The 26290-nt window shown below is 40.0% G+C and overlaps 1 protein-coding gene across 1 annotated transcript in view; it reads right to left on the reverse strand.

The window, feature by feature from the left end:
- Positions 1-26290, reverse strand: part of WNT2B (Wnt family member 2B) — a 60043-nt gene that overhangs the window by 8655 nt on the left and 25098 nt on the right. Inside the window, exons 2-4 of the mRNA XM_044286479.1 lie at positions 16178-16398; positions 5281-5558; positions 4153-4417 (exon numbers count right to left, since the gene is read on the reverse strand). Coding sequence (XP_044142414.1) covers positions 4153-4417; positions 5281-5558; positions 16178-16398 — 764 coding nt within the window. The remainder of the gene's footprint in view (positions 1-4152; positions 4418-5280; positions 5559-16177; positions 16399-26290) is intronic.

The following is a 26290-nucleotide window of genomic DNA, read 5'->3' on the forward strand; positions in this document are numbered from 1 at the left end:
GTCCAGATCTTTCACCTATAGAGAACATTTGCTGCATCATAAAGAGGAAGGTGCAACAAAGAAGGCCCAAGACGATTGAACAGTTAGAGGCCTGTATTAGACAAGAATGGGAGAGCATTCCTATTTCTAAACTTGAGAAACTGGTCTCCTCGGTCCCCAGACGTCTGTTGAGTGTTGTAAGAAGAAGGGGAGATGCCACACAGTGGTGAAAATGGCCTTGTCCCAACTTTTTGGGGATTTGTTGACACCATGAAATTCTGATTCAACATATTTTTCCCTTAAAATGGTACATTTTCTCAGTTTAAACTTTTGTTCTGTGATTTATGTTCTATTCTGAATAAAATATTAGAAGTTGGCACCTCCACACATTGCATTCAGTTTTTATTCACGATTTGTATAGTGTCCCAACTTTTTGGGAATCCGGTTTGTATATATATATATATATATATATATGTACCTATGTTGGTCTTGCCATTGTTAATGATTTATTAATGACACTATTTAAGATTGGTGAAGGTTCGAACACGTATGCTTTGGAGTCTTCCGAAACGCCACCGGTAGCGTGGCGCATGCTCCATCCACCTCCGTGACGAACACCTGCTGCCGAGTCTGCGGATACCAGAAAGTAACAGCTGAGTCCTTAATAGACTGGATATGACACTTTGGGTGACTACTGCCTTTTATGAATCTAGTATATTTGAATAAGAAGATACATGATGGACATTCCATGTCCAATGTGTGTCTGTGTGCTTTTGATGGACTGTTTGGAGTGACAGATCCTGTGCACACGGACAGGTTTAATATGCATTATTTTATTAATTAATTTATTATAGTTATTGCTTTAACCACCTTGCCTCATCCTGACTGAAAGAAGAACATACTGAAAACTAAAAATAATTGCTTAAGATTTACCTACATCTTAAAAAGATCAAAAACCCATCTGTTTGCTTATTTTTTTATGAACTGTATGCAAAAATCCAGATAGTTGGCAGCCCTGCCTGTGTCATACGCCACCCTTTCTGGCCTTGAACTAGGCATATTTTCTTGGAGTGTTCCTTTATCTAAGTAAAATTAGCCTTTTTAACTTATTAGCAAAATGAAATAAATTATTTTAAGGGCTGTTTTACCAGCAACGGTTAAGGGGACTGTGCAGCCAGTACATATCGATGACCTATCCTCAGGATAGGTCATCAATATCTGATCCATGGGGGGTCTGACTCCCGTCACCCCCACCTATCAGCTGTTTAATACTCTTCGATTATAGTAAAATATATAAAATATAGTATATCCTTAAGTTATCCTTGATCTGCAGCTTAGTGTGATTTTCAAACTAGAACTGGCACAAGAGTCAGTAAAGCATATGCCCATCTTCAGACCCTGCATGTGTCACTGGGGATCTGATACATTCCTTTGTATGTTGGAAATTCTACTTGTATGACTACATCTCTACATGGCTACTTCTCTTGTCAATCACTGGGTGATCACAAAGATATTTTAGAATGGGTCATGGTAACCCTACTGTAAGCCACAGATGTTTCATATAAGTGTACATAGCTTTAATGGAGTCATCTCACTTGAGCAAGTGGCATTTATTATGTAGGCAAAGTTAGTATTGTGATTGTCCATATTGCCTCCTTTACTGGCTTGATTCATTTTTCCATCACATTATACACTGCTCGTTTCCAGTGGTTTTGGCAACCACTCCAGAGCAGATACCGGGACCAGCTGCACATGTGTGCCAATGCGAGTTCCCGGCCACCAGAAATGCCAGTGCTTTACTGTGCAATCATGGCCATCACTGCTGGATTGCAGGGTGGTCACAACACCTGGAAACAAGCAGTGTATAATGTGATGGGAAAATGAATAAAGCCAGCAAAGGAAGCAATATGGACACAATATCACAATACATTAGTAAGTACCTTGTATTAACTTTGCCTACATGATAAATGCCACTTGCTCAAGTGATACAACCCCCTTTAATAAAGATTATTCCTAAATCTATGGCAACATGCTGATTATTTTTGTTAGGTTAATTTTAGGATTTCAAAAAAAAGTCTTTTTTAAATGTATGAATAATGAATTTATATATAATGTAGTTCATTGTACCCTAGTCTCACCCTAGTCCTGGTATTGTACATGGCAGGAGCAGATGAGTCCATAAACTTGATGATGAAGGCATCTACCATAAACACTGACCTTGAACATTAGTTGGTTGTCAGGTTGATTTTCTTTTGTGCTCTTCCTTGTAATTTTTCTTTACCTTTGTTATCGTCACCAGTGTTATATTTATCAACTGGGTCACCATCTAGTCAATAACTACCAGAACTAACTGCCAGATAGCCCATTCTTATTTCCTGATCGTGCTTATCCTTTGGCTCTTCATTCAAGCTACTTTCACACTTGCGTTTTGCCTGACCCAGCAGGGATCAGCAAAACCTCTTCAGTTACTGATAATACAACCATCTGCATCCGTTATGAACGGATCCGGTTGTATTATCTTTATCATAGCAATTAGGCATGAGCGAATCGACTTGGGATGAAACATCCGAAGTCGATTTGCATAGAACTTTATTTCAGTACTGTACGGAGCGAGCGCTCCGTACAGTATTAGAATGTATTGGCTCCGATGAGCCGAAGAAGTTATTTTGCGAAGTCTCGCAAGACTTCGCATAAAAACTTCAGAAATTGATTTATGCTGTAAAAAAACATTTCCCATCTCGGGTTCGGTTCCAAGTGTGACCTTTGATTTTTTTTTACAGTACAAATCGTTACAGTACAAATCGATTTCTGAAGTTATTATGCATCAATTCGCTCATCCCTAATAGCAATGACGGATCCATCATGAACACTATTGAAAGTCAATGGGGGACGGATCCGTTTTATATTGTGTTTGAGAAAACGGATCGATTCCCATTGATTTGCATTGTGGGTCATGCCGGAACCGTTTTGCTCCTCATCCCAGGACGGAAAGAAAACTGCAGCATGCTGGGGTTTGCTCGCCGGTATGGGAATGCAACCAAATGGAACGGAATGCATTTTGGAGCCTTCCATTCTGTTCAGTTACGTTTTGTCCTCATTGAAATGAATGGGGACAAAACAGAAGCTTTTTTTCTCCGTAATTGAGATCCTATGATGGATCTCAATACTGAAAAATGTATGTCGATTCTCCAAGCTTGTTGGATTCAACTTTCTGGATCAGCTATTGAAGTTTATGGCCATTTTAATACACTGTTTCCCCTAACTGTGTTCAGTAGAAAATCAGGCTGGCCTCATGAGACTGGTGCTGGATCCCATTGAAATTGCAAGGATCCTTCAGTTAGAGTTTGGGTGTGATAGATTTCTCATTATGCATTTAAACCTGCACAATCCTTCCTTGCCTGAATAAAAAAGATTTTTGGTGTATTGTGAAGGTGCTTTTGTTTGGTATTTAGATTAACTTGGATTGTTTCTTGACCATGTTTCTCTATTGGCCTTGACCGCTACTACTCATCTATCTATTGGTTCTGGCATCACTCATTGGAAATTATTATTTGCTAGCACTAACCTGTTTTTGGAGACTACAAAGGAGATGGGAATTAGTGTTTACCTTTGTGAAAGTTTATAGCTCCATGAGGGGTGCTTTACAATGAAGAAAGAACAGACTGTAAGCATAGTCTATCACAAGCTAAGTATTACCACAACATGTTTCCGGTTGTAAAAGATGTTTGGTAACAACAAAAGGTATGAACAAAGATTAATCCTCATTTTTAAAAAGGTTCATTTTCATATTTTAGCAACTCATCACAAAAAACACCATGCCCACCTAAATACATACATTTGTGCTGTAATAACTTGTGAAGTACTCTCTCAACCATCAAAGAAAGATTGTTCGTGGCAGGTAACTTGTTTAAAGAGAACTAATTTAACATATTTACAAAATGATAATGTGAAGTTTCATTGGATGATAGAGATCTGAAATATCAAAACATCTTTCCCCTGATGACTTTTAACCAAGAGGAAGCATCTGATTACATCATGTTTTGGCTGCCAGAAGATCAAACAAAGTGATGATTTTTGCTAGCGTTCTTCTGACTGGAACTGCAGGAAGCCTAAGGGCATTTACAGCACTTTAGCTAAATGTTTCTCTACCAAGATAAGACAAATGAATCTTACCTGCAGACTTGTCCATCACACAATAATCGGGAGAATTCTCAAAGTATACAAGGTCCTTTTTGGTAGGTTTTCTAAAGTTCTGATTTGCCACAGTGAAGCCAGTCCCATCTTGATTCATAGTAACCTGGATTGCTCCATTGTATTTCCTTCTAAGATAGTCCCCTGTTTTTCGAAAATCTGACATGGCCTTCCAACAAGTCCTTAATGTACATGATCCACTGACCCCATGACACTTACATTCAAGCTTCATGAAACGTTTTACTGCCTGTTAGACAGAAGACTGGAATTAGATTGGAACATCACGTAAACATAAAGGTCTATAAGCACTTACTATACACATAAGCTTTTACAATCACTATTTTACTATGATTCATGGTACCTAGTGGGCTGTAACTAATAAAATTGGGTCAGGCAACAGAGCTTATTTTTGTAAGCTCTCTTAGAAATATGGATCTTTTTACTGAGGGGCATATTATTAAACAAACATCCAAATTTGATGATGCCTCCAACCATGTCGTAAACTGCTCAATCTGAGCTTCTTAATAGTTGTCCACCTGTAATATATGACCTTATTACCATAATATGCTTCTTTTCTGTCCAAAAGTAGTTTGTGACATAAGGGTTGACAAAGCAATAAAACTTCTCAAAACAGAGAAGAATCTAAAATATTCAATTTACAGATGATGCTACATTATGGGTCTAGAAAATCTGGCAGATTAATGTTTCCTCTCCTCTTCAGATGTTATCTTATGAGTCCCTTTGAAACCATAACTATTTATTCTCTTTGTCCTAGAAGATCATAAATTACCCAGCATGGAAATGTATTTACTGCACTAAATACTGCATGTCTGTCTCAACCTCCAGTGGGCTCTTTCCAAATAGTATTAATAGCTGAAAAAGACGTTATGCCCAGATCTGGGGACATCTGGAAAAAGGAGGGGGGGGGGGGGGAGACATTTACTGTCTTTCCATTTTTTGACAACTGAGAGAAATTAGCTTGAGGGACTTTTTGGTTTTATACTTATGCAAGGCTTTTGATGATATGATCATAGTTGTACCTTATGCTCTCCATAAAGCATTCATTTCATAATTGTCATGTACACCTTTCTAAGTCTCAGAGCAACTCACCATTCTACCACAGCGATTATTGTGCAAATTCATCAGAGCCCGGGCATCCCTAACTTTTCTTTCCTTGGCATCCACAAAATCCTTAGCAAATTCAATTCCAAAGTCAATGTTGTCACTGCAGCCTCCCCAGTCAAACTCCCCTCTTTCATCCTTGAAGCGCCCTCTCTTTTTTGGGTCACAGCTGCATGATTTTAGTTCTCCTTGACTGCAAGCACGGGTAATTGCATACACCACGCCAGCATAAGAAATTGCATAGACAAAAGCTGCTTCTCGGCTACCTTGAAAAAACAAAACAAAAAAAAAAAAACACAAGTTACTTTTAGGTACATATTATATGGGTCAGTAAAAATACCCCAAATTATACAGAAAAATTGATGTTGCATTTTTCAAAGAATGTATTATTAAAAACAATGTACAGTGAAACCTCACCGAAAGACCACCTCTATGAGAAGACTAATGTCCATCTAGACCTGATTTTTCTGTGACTGATTTCCAATCTCCTTATGTCCTCTGCATACTATTTGTGTTCTTTGGGAGGATCACCACTTTAAATGACAATTTTTTGTTGGTGGTCATCTGAAAGAGGTTTCACTGGACTTGGATTTGTTGAATAAACATAACCAACAAACCGATATACATTGTGTGTTATGGTAAAGATCACAAGAATGGACTGGCCTGGAACAATGAAAAACTGAGGAGTCAGTAAGTAAAGTAGGTCATACACTTTAGATAGCTGTTCATCCAAATACATTTCCTTTTGACTATGAACATAAGATTTACTGTAAAATAGCCACTTACATACTCCATTACATTGTACAGAGATTGTGAGTAGTAAGGGCAACAGCACACAGACTTCGATTAAAGGAAATGTGTCACCAAAATTTTTATCTGCCAGTTAAAACCAGATAGTAACACAGCTCCTTTTTTCAAATCTTTTTTTTTTTTATGATTGTAGATTTTTTTAAATTTTACTTCCTGAACATAACTATGGGGGCTGCCATCTTGCCTGAACTGTTTATTTACACAGCATTAAAAAAATTGCATTACAGCAGCCACATGGGCCGTGGACACAATGGTCAGGAGGGGACCTCATTGACTTATATGGAGAGTTTTCTAGGCCTGCTCTGTGACCTGTGCAGGGGTCATTGTACAAGAAAAGAACACATAAGCTTTGACAATCACTTACAGTAAATGGAGGATTCGGTAATTTTCTGATGACACATTCACTTTAACAAGAAAAATCCTGCTAGTTAAATCACCACTTGTGCACATATGATGTTTCGGCTCAATAGTCTTGAGAAACGCTCAGTGTTGAGCCGAAACGTTGGGTGTGTATATATAGGGTGAGTAAAACAGGAGGATTTTTCTTGTCAACTGAAGTCTTTGTGCTGTTGCTCCCACTACTTTACCAGATTTTTATACTGCGAGGGATCTATCCTGGTTGGTAACATTCAGTAGAGCCATTTAATAGAGGATTGGGAGTGCTGCATTCTTGTGAATTTTGTTATACAGAGATTGCCATCACTTACATCAGTCATTGTCCCCATTAGGGTTCGCAATCTAAATTCCAAATTAAAGGAATTGTGCAGTGGGTTTCTAATGATTGTCTACCCCAAGATAGGTCATCAATGTCAGATCGGTAGGGGGCATGACTCTCGGCACCAATGCTGATCAGTTATTAGAAGAGGAATGGTACGAGCACTTGTAATTACACAATGCCACCACTGCAAACGAGACACCAGCACTGCAAGCGAGAGACATACCTCTAATTTTAAAGAGAAACCAGCGCTTGAACGAGTACCGATTACTCTTCAGCTGATCATCGGTGGTGCTGGGAGTTGGATATATAGCCTATCCTGGCTATATCTCATCAATATAAACCCACTACACAACCTCTGTAGGAACGCAAATACGGGGAGAATATACAAACTCAATGCAGAAGTTGCCCTTGGTCGGAGTCAAAACCAGGACCCCAGTTCTGTAAAGCAACAATACTAACCACAAATCCAACGTGATTTACTGAAAAACTAACGTCTTGACCATGCAGCAGATGCTGTGTCAGTCACAGTCTCTGTCATGGATACTGACCATAATCTTTGAGATAACTACCTCATAAATGACCATTTTAATGCCATTTTGGGTGGATGTTTTTGCTGTTTATCAAGCTACCTATGACCATCTTAAGACAATGGTGAAAAAAACAAATTGAATGCACAGAGGCTCCATTAACTTCATGTGACTCTATACTCCATCTGCAGCCATATCATGCAGTTCACTTGGCTATATTACTGATACATTTTCCTCTTAAAACCTACACCATCCAATGGAACCTGGCAAACATTTTTCCACATGAATTTAGAGTCATCCATAGGACCTCATTCTAGAGACCTAATGTGTGCACTCATCAACTTCTGTATAGACACTGATTATCATCTAATTACATGACAGATAGCATTATGTACGTAATATAAAAAATTATACTGTGCTTATATTTGGGTATGTGATCATACTAAATATTGCTATACTTTGGGATTTAATAACATGCAGCTGTTATGAAAGCTCTGTCTCCTGCCTCAGAGATTTACCAACTGGCTGCCTCTTATCTCTTACCGAAGAACATATTCAGGAATCACAGATCTCAAATGTACCATAAATCCACCAAAAAAATCAGGGGGAAAAATTCCAGGGCTCTTCTGGACATGGTGTCTGGTATTTGATGGCTTTTTAAATTACAGAGCATTTAAAGAGTTGTGAAAAAAAACTATAAACGAGAAACATGAGGGTGTCAAAGCTACCTGTCAAGATTAGGTACAGCACTGAAGAAACAATGTGGTAAGACTATTTTAATTAGGATTCTGTCAAGTAGACTCCTTTGGAGATCACGCAACAACATGTTTTTAGTCAGCAGAATATAATTTACTAGCATATAAACCTCAGGGGGGTTTGTTGGTATGTTGCTGTAATTTTGATTCATGGTTTCCAGCTACTTAACCTTTCATATTTTCATTAAAACCATAAAGACCCCTTCAAATTGGTTAGAAAACTGAATGGTACTGAGGAAAGTCATAGTATGCTGAATCATTGAGGTATTTATGCATATTATGATGAAGCTGTGCAGTAACAATGCAAAAGAGTGTTGGTTCTCCAATCCTGTGTGTAACATACTGCACTTTATTGGTGTCTGGCTCGGTCATCTGCCATCTTTTTCTCCTGGCAGTGCTGATGAGATTGTTGGGTGGTAAATGCTGAGATGGTGCTGATGTCCATCCAGTCAGATGGTTCAGTTGATTCGTCAATCAAGGAGTCTGGCTGATTGGCAAATCAGGAGGTTTGGTCACTGAACCAATAATTGTCACGATCAGTGTGGGGGGGGGAAACTCCACACTAAACACAGGAGGGAAGGGGAACAGTAACTGGGCCTTGAAACTAGGGACGAAACAGGTCACCTCCTAGACAACCCTAATCCGAGCCCTAACTATCTATCAATATTAATAAACCTTGAAGGTAGGAATATTCATATGCAGGATACCTAGGCTTTTATATCCCTATAAGGCCCTGGAAAAGGTTAGGACCAGAGACAACCCTTTCCTCCCCAGATGGACGAATGTAAGTCTCTGTCTCAGGCCCAGATACAAACAACAAGCAATATAACAAACACAAACAAATGTGACACTTAACTTCTGTAGAGATGGATGAGCAGGAACACCAGAGACAAACTCACACCAGCTCAGCCAAACCCAAATTAAGCTATCTACTGCATAATCAGAAGAGTGGGGTCAGACTATAAAGAATAGAAGTGATGATCACTGAGCAACAGCTGATAAAAGGGAAGTGGTCATTACCCTATCAACACTGAATCAAGAGAAATCAAGGAGGCTGTTAGAGTCCTCCACGCTCTGCCAATCTCCTTGATTTCCTGACGTCAGTCACCTGAGGAACCATGATAATCATAGAGCTAATATGCTGTATCGACCTAACCAGCTCGGTCCCAGTCCACAAGTTTTGATTCTGATTTGGCTGTGACTTTTTTCTTGCTGTCCTCCATAACTGATCTTTGGCTTTGTTTGTTGTTACTCTCCACCTTTTTGTGCCACCAGTCATGGCTGGATTTTCCACTAGGCACCTGAGTGTGGGTCCCTAGGGTATCAGGAATTATGGTCAGCAGTATACTGTGTTTTTTTTTATTCGTTTTCATATTTTGCAGATTGCATACATGTACTGTATGGGCAGCATGGTGGCTCAGTGGTTAGCACTGGTGCATTGCACCACCGGGGTCCTGGGTTCGAATCTGACCAATGACAACATCTGCATAAAGTTTGTATGTTCTCCCCATGTTTGCGTGGGTTTCCTCTGGGTACTCAGGTTTCCTACCACACTGATAGGGAACTTAGATTGTTAGCCCCACTGGGGACAGCTTGATGCTAATGTCTGTTAAGTGCTGCAGAATATAACAGTGCTATATAAGTGAGTATAATAAATAAATATCTAAATATGACTGTTTGTATGTAGTGATCACACGTGTGTGCTTGCCAGTATGAGTGAGTGTGTGTAGTAAATGTGCATATGTGTACATCTCATTATCATTAAAAAAAATGGTCTGCTATAGCACAGCCCACTACTAAAAAACAATGTGGAACTGCTCTCCTTTTTGTTTAAAGTAAATTATATCATATAAAGTATATGATATTTCAATTGAGCGTAGTCCAAGTGTATGCTTGTTGGGCTATGTGTCTGTGCGGGCATTGATGGAACTGCTTAAGGTGGCAGTAGCTTGGTCTCGTTATGAACATCAGAAAAAATTGTGTTTCATTGTAGAGACACTTATCAACCATCTTTAATAGAATGTATATATAAAGTGAACTTGCTATGGCATATGGAGATCTATGTAACACTAAGAGAAGGTCTGAAAGGAAATATGAAAGCATGTGGGGCCCGTGGCCAGATATGCCTGACATTGCTGCTTTGGCTGTCACCTTTGTTTGGTTCATGGCTAGGTATGTGACTAAATTTCAACTGTGATACGCACTTATAGTATGATGTATGGGTCAGACCAGGAGACAATCATATCAAACGTTGTTTATTGACTCTATTTTGGCAACAACAATTGCTTTGTCACTGCTATACATTCTGTAATACATTGTCAATGAGCTTGTACTAATGAACTATGCATTGTACAAGGGTTTGACACTGTAAGGAGGGTATTTTACCCAATATTATGCGTGAAGAAGTTGTGAATCTTCAATAAAAATGAAATAAAAATAATTTACTTTACATACTTTACCAACACTATTCTGGGATATAGAATGGCTAATTTTGTTTAGACACTGCTTAGTAAAACTTAAAGAAAATGTGAGTAGAAGACCATGTCCCTGTTTACCTATACAACATTTGGGTTGAGAAAAGTTGCTGCTAATTAAATGGAGCACATTTAAAGGGGTTATCCAACAGTCAACAATTGGTGTTGGTTAACCCTTTAATTTTAGTAACTAGGGTAGAATAAGATGTTCATAAGGCTCTTCCTCCTGTTAGCAACTACACTAAGGACCCCCAGAAGCAGAGACTAAATGCTTCTCTAGGCTTTAAAGGATGAACAATATTTGGTTCCTTAGATTACTAACCAGAGTAGCCAGGAAGCTGTGTGATTGAGGTGAGCAATACTGTTACACATTGTATGTTCCAACCATTTGCATGCATAAAAGTAAGTGGACACCATAGCAATGTTCAAATTCGCCCCTAGTGCTGGGTTATGCTGTCCAGGACAAGTACATGTTTGTTTTTCCCACCATGGCATCTCCATGACCCTTGGGTCAATTTCCTACCCTCTTGCTTGTTAAAAATACATTTCCTCTCGGTAGTGGCCCCTGAAATGTTTACCCAATAGTACAGATGACAGGATCATCATTCTTCTTTCTCTTTCTCCAAGGGCATCATAGCAGCTATCTTGTCCATCATGGTTATGTACAGATGCAGCCAAGCTAAACTTGATGGTTAACGCATTAAGTAAAGAATGGCAAGAAAAAGATAACTAACTTTTCAATGGATTTCAATGTTTTTTGTCAAGATAATCAAGATAACACTGTGTTGTGTGTTATCAGAGTCAATTTTATCTCGGCAACATCGGTATATAAATCTGAATCCTTGAAGCAGGAAATACTTCGTAATCCACATATAATCACAATAGATTAGTGCAGCTCATGGATAGCTCAAAAATCCAAGGAGAGAAAAGACCTGTCTCGTTCTAGAATCTCCAATCCAGTATTTAAGAACAAACAGTATCACTATAGCCACTGGAAATCACACAAGGTCCTTGCCTCTAAACGCCATATAATAGGACAGGAGACACTGTCCTCCAATAGTGTTATATCACAATAAAACATTTATTATACTTACAAACTTAATGCAAATGGACTGATCCCCTGAGTGGGACCAAAGGGAATAAAACTTAAAATTTAATCATAGATACTTTAGAATAAGTGGCACAAAAAGGACAATCACAAAAACACATAAATAGACAAGCCCGAGTGGGCCAAAGACAAGAGCACAGTATATATCAGTGTAGAAGAGGAACGTTCTCACCCAAGATGAACTTGATGCTTAAAAACTGGCACGCAAGCATCGGAGCTCTATCTGTGACTACAAGTGTGTTGTCAGGTCTCACTGGCCTGGCCACCGTACTCTGAGCCTAATTGCTCCCACTGGTCGATTTTTTGTCAGTTTTTAAGGCATCTTGGCATGAACGGCCTAGCTCCTAGCCTGTAGCCTGTTTGGCTTTAAATGTAACACATTTTTAGCCCACCTGGCTACCTGTGTTGCTATAACTACAGGCGCTCTCTTGCCTGTCACCCTTTAATTTTCACTTCCCCAGATGATTTTTTTGTCAAATGAAACGTGACATGTCGGGACTCATTTAGGGTACACTAGGGATACCGGCCCCCACCAGGGATAGGTATCCGGACGGGGTCGCTACTTGCGGGGCAAGCACTCTATATAGGTAGGCAGGGTCTACTAGCCCCTTCCCTTACCTCAGGGTTTCATTAGGGATTCTGTTCCTGACCATGCCTATCATCCGGCAACCCTTTGTACGATTCTTATTATGCATAGTTTCCAGTGACCACCATCTGAAAGAATTGGAGGATTCCCACCATGCATTTTTGCCTTGGCACCGTCTGAATAGACCCATCCATCCATCCATCCATCCATCAAGTTCATCTTGGGTGAGAACGTTCCTCTTCTACACTGATATATACTGTGCTCTTGTCTTTAGCCCACTCGGGCTTGTCTATTTATGTGTTTTTGTGATTGTCCTTTTTGTGCCACTTATTCTAAAGTATCTATGATTAAATGTTAAGTTTTATTCCCTTTGGTCCCACTCAGGGGATCAGTCTATTTGCATTTTGAATTTTGGGAGATATTTGGTCAAGGCTTGAAAGCTAGACCTTGTGCAGTTTTTTTCTACTTACAAACTTAGCAGTTAAAAAGGCATATCATGAAAGAGATCTCTAGAATCCTGTGGGATGTGGGGAGTCCAACTGACTACATGAGAAATATATTTATAATAGCTTTTACCTGTCTATTACAAAGCTTATTAATATATCGCTGATCTCCTGTATATGTACATGACTGCTGCAGCCAATTGCTGGCCTTGGCAGAGATGCAAGCATGGCACAATACCACTTAGCCCAATGACTGGCTGCAGTGGTTATTTGCATGTATGGCTGCAGGGAAGTAAGCATAGACTGGTGGGAACCACTCGAGTAGTGGAGAGTGGAGAGGGATCGAACAGGCGAGCAGACTGGCCATCAACCTCACAGGGAAATTTCATGAGCCAATGCCTAGGGGGCCACCCAACCCCTCCTCAAGACTGCTGGCCAGGTACATAATGATCCAGTGCTCTCAGCATTAATTAGCGCAAGGCGCATCAGGTACTGGCAGCTGCAGGTGCTTTCTTGCATGCAACCGTATAACCTTCCTCAGAATAGAGATCCAATGGAATACTGAGGCCGGGCCATCAATATTTTATGCTCCCTTATGGTATTAGGGGCTGGGGCAGTATTTTGTACTGCACTACGGTACTAATGGCCCCATCTACTTCTATTGTCCCTGATTACTTATGTTAGCCCTGCCAATTTGGACCTGGGCCACTGTAAATACCCAGTCTGCCCCTGCAGGCGAATGCAGTTTTTTTTTTTTATTAACTTTTGTGCTGTTAAACACATTTTTTAAAAGCCTGGACAAGCCAATTTTGAAGTACAAAAATCGAAAATGCTGGCTTCGACCCTTACACCATTCTGAAACTTTATCCAAATATTTACATATCCTATTACTGTTTAGGTATGTCACTTGTACTACTTTTGGAGCTGCAGTTAGCAGAGATGACCTTTTGTCTCATTTTTGTAACAAGTGAACACAAAACAGTAGAAAACGGTGGATCATAAAGAGACAGGCCACAACAGGCAGCCGTGTTTACAGGTAACATACCCTTCTTTCTTAACAGTCCTGCTCATTCTCAACAACTAATTCAGATCCCAGATTGAATTTAGTTCGAAAGTAGCAACTAATAAAATATTTCTGGATCTGGTAAATAGTAGATGGCATTGTACTGGGCAGTGTGGAAAACAAAAGAGTATTTGAAATAAACCATAGCCAAAATAGGATGTTTAAAAATATTCAGCATTGATAAAAATCTGGTAATTGTGGAATTTAGATTTTTTCTTTCTTTCTTTTTTACCAGAAATGCAACAAACAATTCTGATATTTTTTATCTGAGAATAGGACATAATCAATGGTGCAGTCCTCAACATACTGTAACATAAGCAATGACTTTAATAATGCCGATACTATATAACTATAAAATGCTGTGGAAATTTAGTATACCACGACAGCCTTCAGGGTCAGCTCTCCATTCTGGCTGATATAGGAGATTACTGGCGGGGGGTCTCTCTTTAACACCCATATACCCTATTAGAGCATATGGACAACTACATCATCTATGTAAACATATGTTACTTATGTTAGATATTATTTATATAGATTACCATGCAGCATGATTAGGTGTCATGAAATACTCTTTGGTAAGGAATAACCCCTATCACTATGGCAGACCAGGTAAGTAAGATATTGAGGTCTAAGATATGTACTGCCTTTATGAATCTAAGAAATTCCCTGGGAAAAAAAAGGAGCAATACCTTTCAATTGCGTATTGATCTCATGAAATTCAAGCAGGAAACCTATATTTAAGGTACATATGTTACTTTAATCACTAATGGATCCGCTTGTCCAACAATGGGTAACTTAGAACTTTAAAGATCCCCCTGAACTAAGCCTGTGTCTTCTAAGTAGATTGCTTTGGTATCATTCTGTATAATACTTGAGCAATGAAGTCAGCGCAAACTGTAAACTGACATATCATCCCATTCAATGGGTGTGCCTGTGGACAGCGATGATTTACACACTCCTCCACCAAAGAATGTGTTAATGAACATACATGCAGCTCAACCATGTCCAAATAGGTTTCTGCTTTGCATCACATTTTGTTTGCAGAAGGTGCTGCTGTTTCTTTAAGAAGTCTGCTGGGCACTGGATAGCGCTATGTTTGAGCATACTGGAATTTCTCATGGTTTTGAAAAGCGAAATGCAAAAGTCAACTTTAAAAGAAAAGTTTGTTTTATGGACATTATATGCTAATCTTTCTAATAGGAGACACAAGAGTATAAGGGGCGTCTTTAATTAGCTCAATAAAGTGCATTTCCATCTTATCAATGACATTTTCTTGTAGATCCAAGGTGCACCAAATGAAAAACTGCACAGCATGGACATCGCACTACCTGAGTGCAGGAATGCCCTTCTTTTTAGATGTTCACCCAGGTAGATACGAAAGGCCTGGTGTTACTGTGAAAGTATCATGTGCAAGACAGGCAGAGAGAGGATATGGAGGAAAAATTCTTCCATATTTCTATGCAAGCTGGGGGACCAAATTCAGCTCTCTATAGCCTCTAAAATTACTGACTATGGTTGAACCACCCTGTCCCAGAAGAGCAGCTCTGGAGCACAAACTACTACTGAAATATTATTAAGAAATGATACATATGTAAAGCATAGGGTGTATTTAGAGATTTGTTGTAGAAATATCTGCCGCTGTCTGATTTATCTAAATGGGTACTACAGAAATCTAATATTTTTGGCTTTTGTCTTGTCATCCAGTTTTGTCTGACACATTGCTTGTGGGACATTTCAAACGGATGATCCTGTGGACAACTGATAGGCCACAATGCATTCAATCATTGTCTTATGTGTATGGTAGGCTTTAGTTTGTGCATGTTTGTATTTAATCTCATTTTAGATTATTCAAACAAAATCCATTGTAAAAACCCTATTAGACCGAGCAATTTTTGGGTCAATTATTGGGAACAAGCATTCATAGGAATGCTTGTTCCCAATAATTGGCCCATATAAAGGTGCCACTGATTAGCCGATGAATGAGCAAATGCTTGTTTGTCGGCTGATTTACAACTTTCAAGAGTAGCACATCTCCTTGTGTAATCAGGGATGTGCTGCCCAGACTCTATAGCTCGTCATGCTTTATTCCCACATCAGAGATTTGCATCCGTTATTGCTATATAAAACCAGGTATATATATATATATTTACATATGAAAATTCCCACATTCAACTGTTCAGGTGTCAAAAACATTTAAAAATGCCATAAAAACTATCTGTGAATTCTATGTTTACAGTTTATGTTATGTATGTGTCTACTGGGTGACATACGGTAATAATCCATAATACCAATCTCACAAATATCCGTGCACCATGTGACACAAGAAAATGTATGTAGCATCATCAATACGTATTATATTCCTGCATTGTTTGTAGATTTCGTTTTAGGCATGACAACATACTTCTTAGCATGACTCTGCCAAAGACTGTGTGATCTCTGTCCAGGGTGCTGCAGTTCCAGCGATGGTGCCTGAACTGATGCTGGCACTCTCTGATCCACTCCTTAGCTCCCTCACCAATGGCTTGCATAATTTCCGGATGCTTCTGACAAAGTTGCCTCTGCTTGTTGACAAGCCCTGGGATATGATCACATATGACTCTTGCTCCTAGTGCACCAATGTACCTACAAGAGAAGAAAATGATAACTATAAACATTGCATTCTGAACAACTGTAATAAACCTACACTGATAGTTTAGTTCAAATCTGTCTTGAGAAATTCTTACATTCTGTAAGTACAATTCAAGCAAGAAGCTTTATTTATAATAAAGTTCTAAATGTTAGGTTTTGAAATCAGAATTTATTACATATCCGCTGCTTTTCCATGAGTTCACTTTTTCCATTGTATTCAACTGATTATATTTAAAAGGAATTTCTGACTTTAAAAACGTTGCTAATATACGCTCTGACATTTCCTGTCACATTGATGTGCAGTACTCTGGAGTAGGGGGTATCTGCAAATGGACTTTTATGGAATTTGTTTTATTGTTACGTATTGTGTGCCTGGTATAGCCATATATGGATGGCATAGCCAGGGTTAACAATGCCGCCTCAGCCCTTGTAGGAGGCTAGGTGGTGGTTGGCTCCAGCCCTAGCTTGAGGGAGTTCAGAGAGGAAGGAAGCAATGACCTATGCTCCCCCTGCTCAGGCCCAGAAAGCTTCAGAGACTAACAGATATCTGTAAGATCTACAGAAAGAGAGGAAGATAAAAGAGAACTTGGAATCTGCATGGCCAAGCATAGGAGTCATCAAGATAACCTGCTACTACAGCCATTCAGACTTAAAACACCCTTCACATCAGGACATGTCCTGGCCAGACCTGTCTTCAAAACTCTATGTACCGCAGTGGACATTACAGCCAGCCATAGATTCCACTGAAAAAGACTTTAACAAGATAGATAGAGAAGGGGGGCTATAACTCCCATTCTTTCCTCAATCCATACATTGCTATCTAGGGAGAGAATTTCACTCTGTACAGTTGGAACTGTGCTATAATTGGATGTACTACAACTCCTATTCTGCGCTTAAAGAGAGACAGTTATTTTTCTACCTCTGGCCTTGTTTTCTGTCTCCTATGTCTCCTGGCCATTACACTCTACACGCCCAGCCCTGTACCCATACAATCATTCAACATCAAAGGTACTCCAACTACCACCATCAGTATGTGCCCCGGGGAAGAAAGGGTGCTTCCTCCTTTCATTGCTCTATGGGGCAGCAGTGTGAGGAAAGCCACTGTGATTGACTGCAACAGCCAGAGCCACTGTAGATGAATCTGCAATAGTCCTCTGGCACTCATTTCAAACGCCATTGTTTTTATTGTTAGCGCTTTAAAACCATCCAACAGTTACAAAAAAATAAACCTGAAAATGCTGCGCGTTTCAGATGTAGCAAAACAACCTTCCTCCTGGCATCTAAGTTCACATGTGAATACTTCCTTAAAGGGGTATTCCGCTAGGTACAGGTTTTGTGGGAGTTCCAGAGATAACCGAGTACAGCGCACGGCTATCTCAGGAACTCCAATAGAAATGAATGGAGCGGCCAAGTGCATGTGCGACTGGCTACACCGGTTATTTTAGGGGAGCAGCAAGGGGCATGGGTCCCCCATTCTCATGATTGGTGGGGGTCCCAGTGGTAGGGCCCCAACAATCTGATAGTTATTCCCTATCCTGTGGATGAGAGATAATTTGTACCCCCTTTAAATATGTCTCTCCTCCAGCATCAGTCCCAGCAGGTTGGAGTTTTTGCACACAAGTGTATAATTAAGAACAATTAGTACTGGACCTGGCTTTAAATCTCAAAACCTGTTCACACAAGTAATGGTGAACCTTATGTCTATATAGAAAATATGGAAAAATAGAATGTGTCGACAGACTACAAGAAATACTTAAATATAATATTTATATATATACAGGTATACATAATTCTTTGGTATAGATCCATACACAAGTTAAGGCCACCTGGAGTAGCCCTCTCTGTTATGAACCTTATGCTCCCCATCTGCATTCTTCACCCGTTTTTCCACTTTTTCAATATCCGTCACGCTTAGTGAATCAATATTGCCTGTGTGTACCTGTATAAAATGTTGAGATGCTGTAGAAGTATGTTCCCAGGTTTTGTATGTCCCACACATGTTCTCCTATTTGCTTATGTAATTGTCGCACAGTGCACCCTACATACAGTGATGGACATATAACACTCTATACAATGAATGTCATGTGGATGCGCGATTTATGTAAGACTTGATATAATAAGTTTGATTTGTACTGTTTGATTTAATCATGTTTTTTTTAGACATAAACCTACATAAAGTACACCGGACACATTTAGACAATCCTTTAATGTCAAGCCAGGTGTTATTTTCTTTTTTTTATAAGTATCTGAGAACATGCTAGGTGCAATCATTTTGCCTATGGTTTCTGAATGCTTGGCCACAAACCTGCATCTTTGGCTTACATTCTCCCTCAAATCAGTCTTAATTTAAAATAGGTAGGTAATTCTGATGATTTGTGTGATCTTATTATAATCTGAGCTGAGTGCCAGAGCCACTACCACTCCCATGCTCCTCTCTGGTTTCTCTTGTGCTGCTCAGAACATCTCAGGCCCTCTGTATCGCAGAAAGCCAACTAAGAGCTATGAGCCGCCAGAGATTTCAGCAATAAGTTATGACAATTTTCCAGGCCAAAGAGAGACAACATCTCTCCTGCTAAACCCTGTCCACCCCATGGACACTTTTCTGAAAAATGACATCTGCGATGCAAAAGGTTGCAATTTGTGTGCAAAAATGGAGTGCGCCAATATCTGTGGCTTTTTAATGGTGCCAAATTGTTTTGCAGATGGAAATTGTCATGGCTGTCTTACTGGTCTACAATGTAGTTGTAGAAGACATGCCAACACTAATGAAAGTTATTCTCACATAAGTGAAAAAAACGGTCCTAACAAAATAGGACTAACAAAAAAGTCGGACTACAGATCATAAAACTCCATGTCACTCATTAGTCCTATAAAGCCGTTACTTCATACTGTAAATAGATGGGCCCCTTTTGGGTGCTGCTTGACACCAACACACTCCTAATTACCCAGGACAGGAGGTCTTAGGGTCTCCATCTTGTTTTCTCGTCAGGTACTTTATTTGGTAACATTGCAGGTGACAACCTGTGCAGGTTCATTAAATGAGTAGCAGATCAACCTAGTAAGGGCCCTCTCTCTCTCCAGGGGCATAGGTTTCCTTTATAATAAGGAAATAGCACATTAAAGCACAGATACAACTGAATTAGATCTTGTTTCATAGGCACCTGACTCAAGGTTATGAAAGTATTTAGTATTACAGGAGAGAAATATTGCAATATTGCTGAAATCAGACCTTCATTTTTCAGTGGTTTACATGGTGTGTCTAATTTTGATTTTTAGTGTCTTGTTTCACAATTTACTAGGATTTTTTTTATTAGGCACGGAGAAGACTAAATGGTTCCACCAGTCAATGAAGGAGTCTAAAGGCTGGAGCTTCAGTGGGGGATTTGCAATGATGTGCTGGGTCAACTGACACTATATGGAAGAACAAGCTAAATTGTGCATTCTAAGAGGGATGGATAGTGATAGAACTGCTAATGTATATTTTTAAGAAGCCATATAAAAAAAAAACACAGAGAATTTTTAACTATTTACTTTCTTCTTTAACACAATTTACAAGGGAAAAAGCTCACCTCCTCAGCTCCACACATACTAGTGAACTGAAGTCGTAGTCTATTAAATGTGTATTCAAGACCCATAATCATTATTGTTTCAGTATACTGGTTCCAGATTCACACCCAGTTATATTGTATATTGAGTTTTATTGTACTTTTCTTTATAAGGCTTATAGAATATTCTCTATACAAACTACTTGAGAAAAGAAAATTTACCATGTAAAGTTTAAAATAAATGCTGATTTTGATTCTTATTCTTTTTTATTGCATTTTTGACTAATGACTAACAAACTGTAACGAAACACAGATATGAATGAATGTTTATGAGGCATAGTCCAGAAGATTTTCCTAAGAATGTATTTTGGAACGAAAGTGGGATTTTCCATATCTGTCCTCAACCCCTGGCCAGGCTTCTTAGTTATCTAGGAAGAAAGAACTGTATTCTCTGTGAGCTCCACGTGTCATGAAGATGGTGGAGCCAGAAGCTTCAGCGTTTCATACATATACAGAGTGTAGGAGTGCTGGAAAAGTTACTATTACCGACACTTTATTCCCCGTTTCAATTTAGGAGTTGATTTTGCAATTTACAAACGCTGCAATCTTTTCTATGAACGTCCTAGTGAGTAAATAGGTTGTGTATGTGTGCATTACACTATTAGCATGTATATGAACCCCTTAAATATTCTGTCATAGAAGAAATTGGGTTCTAAACTTTACTAAAAGGCTGGCAACAATCAGGACAAGGTACACATTTCTAATATCCACCAACTGTGGAGCTTGATGATGAATCAGGCAAATGTGTCCTTATAGAGGGCCTGTAATGACTTCTTGAAATTAAAATTGCTTATTTGCCAAGATTACCCCTCATCATTCTGTTTTTTTTTTTTTATCTGTACCCCCTTGTACAGGAAGATCTGCTCTCTGGTGAGTGGGTGGCATCTCCTGCATCCCTCTGATGCTGTCCAAAAGTGGACAGTGTCAAAGTGATGCATAGGTACAGCCTGATCTCACAAGATGTAACTAACCTTGCAAGACCAGGCTGTTAGAAGACAAGTTCTAGTCTTCAGCCCATCATAAGCTCATGGCCGCTTCAGGTCCTGCTCCTCTGCTGAACACCGGAACCAGGATGTGCCTCTGCTGTCCACTATAATTGGACCTGGGTTCTGCCTTTACATACAGTGAGCCAGAAGAATTAACAATTGGACAATTGGGGTATGGATTAACAAAAAAAAAAAAAAAACACACAATGATCAGGGGACCAGTAGAACTCTTGCCACATAAGCCATTTTCATTTCAAAAATCATTTCAAGTCCTCTGGGTAAAGGGGTTGTCCAAGATTATTTTTTTATTTCTCGCCCTCATTAGCATCCTAGTTATATGCCATAAATGTCGGAGAAGAGACAACCCCTTTAAGTGTTGCATAGTGTATAGCAACCCGGGCGACACTCTATGCATGCACAAGCTTTCCTCTATGTCTTCTTCCTGATATGCTTTGCCCCTCATTCTCATTGGCTCCTGGTTACTATGAATGACATCTTCAGAGTGTTGTCTATTCCTCTACAGCTAGCGTCCAGAAGCATTCAGCGAGATGTAAATATGTAAAGTCATTTTGAAACAAGATACTTCCTCCTCACTGGTGAGTTTGACTGATCCCACTCCACCTGATTACTTTGCATATTATTTATTATTCATTTAAAATCATTTGGTGCCTTTGTATTATGTGTTTATATTGTGTCTGTACTGTATATCAATCATGTTGTTACTTGGGTCTCTATCATGTATTAGTTTCCACAATGCACTTTTCTTATTGCTACAACTGTATTAATTGGATCACTCCATTATGGCATATATTTTCTGTGTCACATTGCAATTTTTTTTTGTATTTTATGGACTGACGTTCAGGTTCTGGATTGTGTGCGCACCTCTTCTGTTAGATCTTTGCTCAGAGCTGCTGTGCTCCATATATATATTATATATATATGACGCAATACATATACAGTCCAAGCACTCTCAAAACATGTGACTATTGTGTGACAAGGAACAGTCAAAAACTTTTACTCATCATTCTGATGTTCAACTTTTACCCAGGCTACAGTGATGACAGGAAATTATGCCATCGTTAATGGATGCAGTCTAGAAGTCTAGAAGTTTTCCCATGCACAAGGTTTTTTTAATGTACATTTTATTTTGTCAGTAAAATGGTTTACTTCTTTGCCACTAACCCTATTTAAATGTTCCTTTTGGACATGTAGACCCCCCTGATGACCATGTGAAATCCTTGGGAAGCCACAACAAAGTTTCTCCAGTGCTCTTTAAAATAGCTCTCCGCTTAGGCTGATGGGGGAAGACCCAGAGTAGGTGGACTGGCTCTATAGCATTTACAGTTGCAAGAAAAAGTATTTGAACCCTTTGGAATGATATGGATTTCTGCACAAATTGGTCATAAAATGTGATCTGATCTTCATCTAAGTCACAACAATAGACAATCACAGTCTGCTTAAACTAATAACACACAAAGAATTACATTTTACCATGTTTTTATTGAACACACCATGTAAACATTCACAGTGCAGGTGGGAAAAGTATGTGAACCCCTAGACCAGGCATCCTCAAACTGCGGCCCTCCAGCTGTTGCAAAACTACAACTCCCAGCATGCCCGAACAGCCTACAGGTATCAGCCTACAGCGGGGCATTGTGGGAGTTGTAGTTTTACAACAGCTGAAGGGCCGCAGTTTGAGGATGTCTGCCCTAGACCAAGGGTGGCCAACCTGACATATACAAAGAGCCAAAAAAACAACATATGACTACCAGGAGCCACAAGCTATACAATTACACACGAGTCACTGTATTTTTCGCGCTACAAGATGCACCTAGGTTTTAACAAAGAAAAATAAGATAAAAAAAATATTTTTCATCCGATCTGAGGTCTGCTAAAAAAGATTTTTTTCTTATTTTTCATTAGCAGAGAAAAAAATATATATTTTTCATCGGACCTCAGATCAGACTCCTAAATCAGATCCCCAATCCTAAACTGACCTACAACCAGATCCCCAAACCTCATCAGACCTCCAGAATAAGACCCTCAATGCTCGGATCAGGCAACAGAAATCAGACTCCCAGTGTCAGATCTCCCACCCATGGTCAGATCTCCCCCTTCTCAGATCTGACCCCCCATGGTCAGACCTGACCAACCCATGCTCAAACAAGACCCCCATGATCAGATCTGCCCATGCTCAAATCTGAACCCTCATGCTCCGATCTTCCCACTCATGCTCAGATCAGACCATAATTGTTCAGATCAGGACCCCCCCCCCCCATGCTCAGATCAGAACCTCCCATGCTAAGATCAGACCCCCATGCTCAGTTCTATACCCATGCTCAATTCTATAAATTAAAAAAAATATCTTCCCTCTCCTGATCAGGCACTAGGCTCCTGCTACTCTGCAGATCTGACACGCTCTCCACTGTGACCTGATGAGCACAATGTCAGGTCATAGTGCGTATCTCCACATACTACGTTCTCACACTGTGTGCTTTAGGACATAGTGAAGAGTGAGCTGGAGCTGCAAAGTAGTAACAGTGCCCTATGAGGAAAAGAGATCTGAGCATGGGGTGGAGAGTGAGCTTGCCTGGCTTCACAGCTAGAGCCTCACTTGAAGAAGCAAAGAGCCGCGTGTGACTCAAGAGCCACAGGTTGGCCATCCCTGCCCTAGACTAATGACATCTCCAAGAGCTAATTGGAGTGAGGTGTCAGCCAACTGGAGTCCAATCAATGAGATGAGATTGGAGGTGTTGGTTACAGCTGCCCTGCCCTATAAAAAACACACACCAGTTCTGGGTTTGCTTTTCACAAGCAGCATTGCCTGATGTGAATGATGCCTTGCACAAAAGAGCTCTCAGAAGACCTACGATTAAGAATTGTTGACTTGCATAAAGCTGGAAAGGGTTATAAAAATATCTCCAAAAGCCTTGCTGTTCATCAGTCCACGGTAAGACAAATTGTCTATAAATGGAGAAAGTTCAGCACTGCTGCTACTCTCCCTAGGAGTGGCTGTACTGTAAAGATGACTGTAAGAGCACAGCCCAGACTGCTCAATGAGGTGAAGAAGAATCCTAGAGTGTCAGCTAAAGACTTACAAAAGTCTATGGCATATGATAACATCCCTGTTAGCGAATCTACGATACGTAAAACACTAAACAAGAATGGATTTCATGGGAGGATACCACAGAAGAAGCCACTGCTGTCCAAAAAAACATTGCTGCACATTTACAGTTTGCACAAAAGCACCTGGATGTTCCACAGCAGTACTGGCAAAATATTCTGTGGACAGATGAAACCAAAGTTGAGTTGTTTGGAAGAAACACACAACACTATGTGTGGAGAAAAAGAGGCACAGCACACCAACATCAAAACCTCATCCCAACTGTGAAGTATGGTACTGGGGACATCATGGTTTGGGGCTGGTGGGGACATCATGGTTTGGGGCTGCTTTGCTGCATCAGGGCCTAGACGGATTGCTATCATTGAAGGAAAAATGAATTCCTAAGTTTATCAAGACATTTTGCAGGAGAACTTAAGGCCATCTGCCCACCAGCTGAAGCTCAACAGAAGATGGATGTTGCAACAGGACAACGACCCAAAGCATAGAAGTAAATCAACAACAGAATGGCTTAAACAGAAGAAAATACGCCTTCTGGAGTGGCCCAGTCAGAGTCCTGACCTCAACCCGATTGAGATGCTGTGGCATGACCTCAATAAAGCGATTCACACCAGACATCCCAAGAATATTGCTGTTCTGAAACATGAAACAGTTCTGTAAAGAGGAATGGTCATAAATTACTCCTGACCGTTGTGCACGTCTGATCTGCAACTACAGAAAGCGTTTGGTTGAAGTTATTGCTGCCAAAGGAGGTTCAACCAGTTATTAAATCCAAGGGTTCACATACTTTTTCCACCTGCACTGTGAATGTTTACATGGTGTGTTTAATAAAAACATGGTAACATTTAATTTGTTGTGTGTTATTAGTTTAATCAGACTGTGATTGTCTATTGTTGTGACTTAGATGAAGATCAGATCACATTTTATGACCAATTTGTGCAGAAATCCATATTATTCCAAAGGGTTTACATACTTTTTCTTGCAACTGTATATACCTAATAGCTTGAAATTCCTTTAAAGGAGTTGTGCAGTGCATGAATATTGATGAGCTATCTCCCGCCGATCAGCTGTTTAAAGAGGCCTTGTAGCTTGAGACACTCCTGCGAATGCCACATCCTCTTTACTGTGTAATTACACCTTCCTCTCCCGTTCACTTGAAAGGGAGAGGGAGGCATAATCACACAGTGCCACCAGTACGACCTAGACAGACAGCTAACAGGTGAACACTGAAGAGGAGCAAAGTGGCCTTCTCAAACAGATGATCAGCAGTGGTGCTGGGTGTTGGAGCCTGCTGATCTGATATTGATGACCTATCTATAGGATAGATCATTAATATCTAAGCACTGCACAGCCCCTTTAGGGAAAGAGCCCTATCAGTTTCAACCCTGTATCATTGTAAAACTGAAGATTATGTCATAGGGTTCTAGAAATATGATATGCCCCCATTGTCTTACAGATGCGGGTCCCACCGCTGGGACTCGCACCTATATCAGGAACGGAGCCCTTCAAAGTGGTGGCTGGGGGACTCCGGCCACCACCAAGCGCTTTCCCCATAGAAGTGAATGGGAGCACATTGTGCATGCACGGCCACTGCTCCCATTCATTTCTATGGGCCCGGCTATTTTTGGTGGCCCCATAGAAAATGAGTGGAGGGCAGCTGCATATGCATCCTAGTGATTTGCTCCCATTGTCTGAGATGAGAATAACCCTTTAATAGATGCCTTGTGATATTGTTCTTGTTACAGTCCAATTGTTATGCAAGTCAGCCCTTGAGATATCGGAGTATCGGGAGACACAGTATCCAAGAAAGGAAAATGCTATAGGTAAAGTCCAGTCCTGCAGTCCATTGTTACACATAGATGCTAATTTCAGAAATGATGGAAGGACAGAATACTTGACAGAGATGTGAATTAGGGATGAGCGAACTTCATATTTTGAAGTTCGTGTTCGGACCATAACGCAATTCTATGACGGAATGTGTAACGGAATGCCTTTAAAGGTATATGGCCTGCTTAACGGATCCGTCCAGTATACGTTATGCAGGAGAGGACTCAGCCATAGACTTCTATTATAAAGGCATTCCGTTATGCATTCAGTCATAGAATTGTTTTATGGTCCGTGGTAACGGAATCCATAATGCAATAATGCAATTCAGCATATACACCAACCTGTAT

Source organism: Bufo gargarizans, chromosome 3, assembly GCF_014858855.1.
Source record: "Bufo gargarizans isolate SCDJY-AF-19 chromosome 3, ASM1485885v1, whole genome shotgun sequence".
In the NCBI taxonomy this organism is placed as follows: Eukaryota; Metazoa; Chordata; class Amphibia; order Anura; family Bufonidae; genus Bufo; species Bufo gargarizans.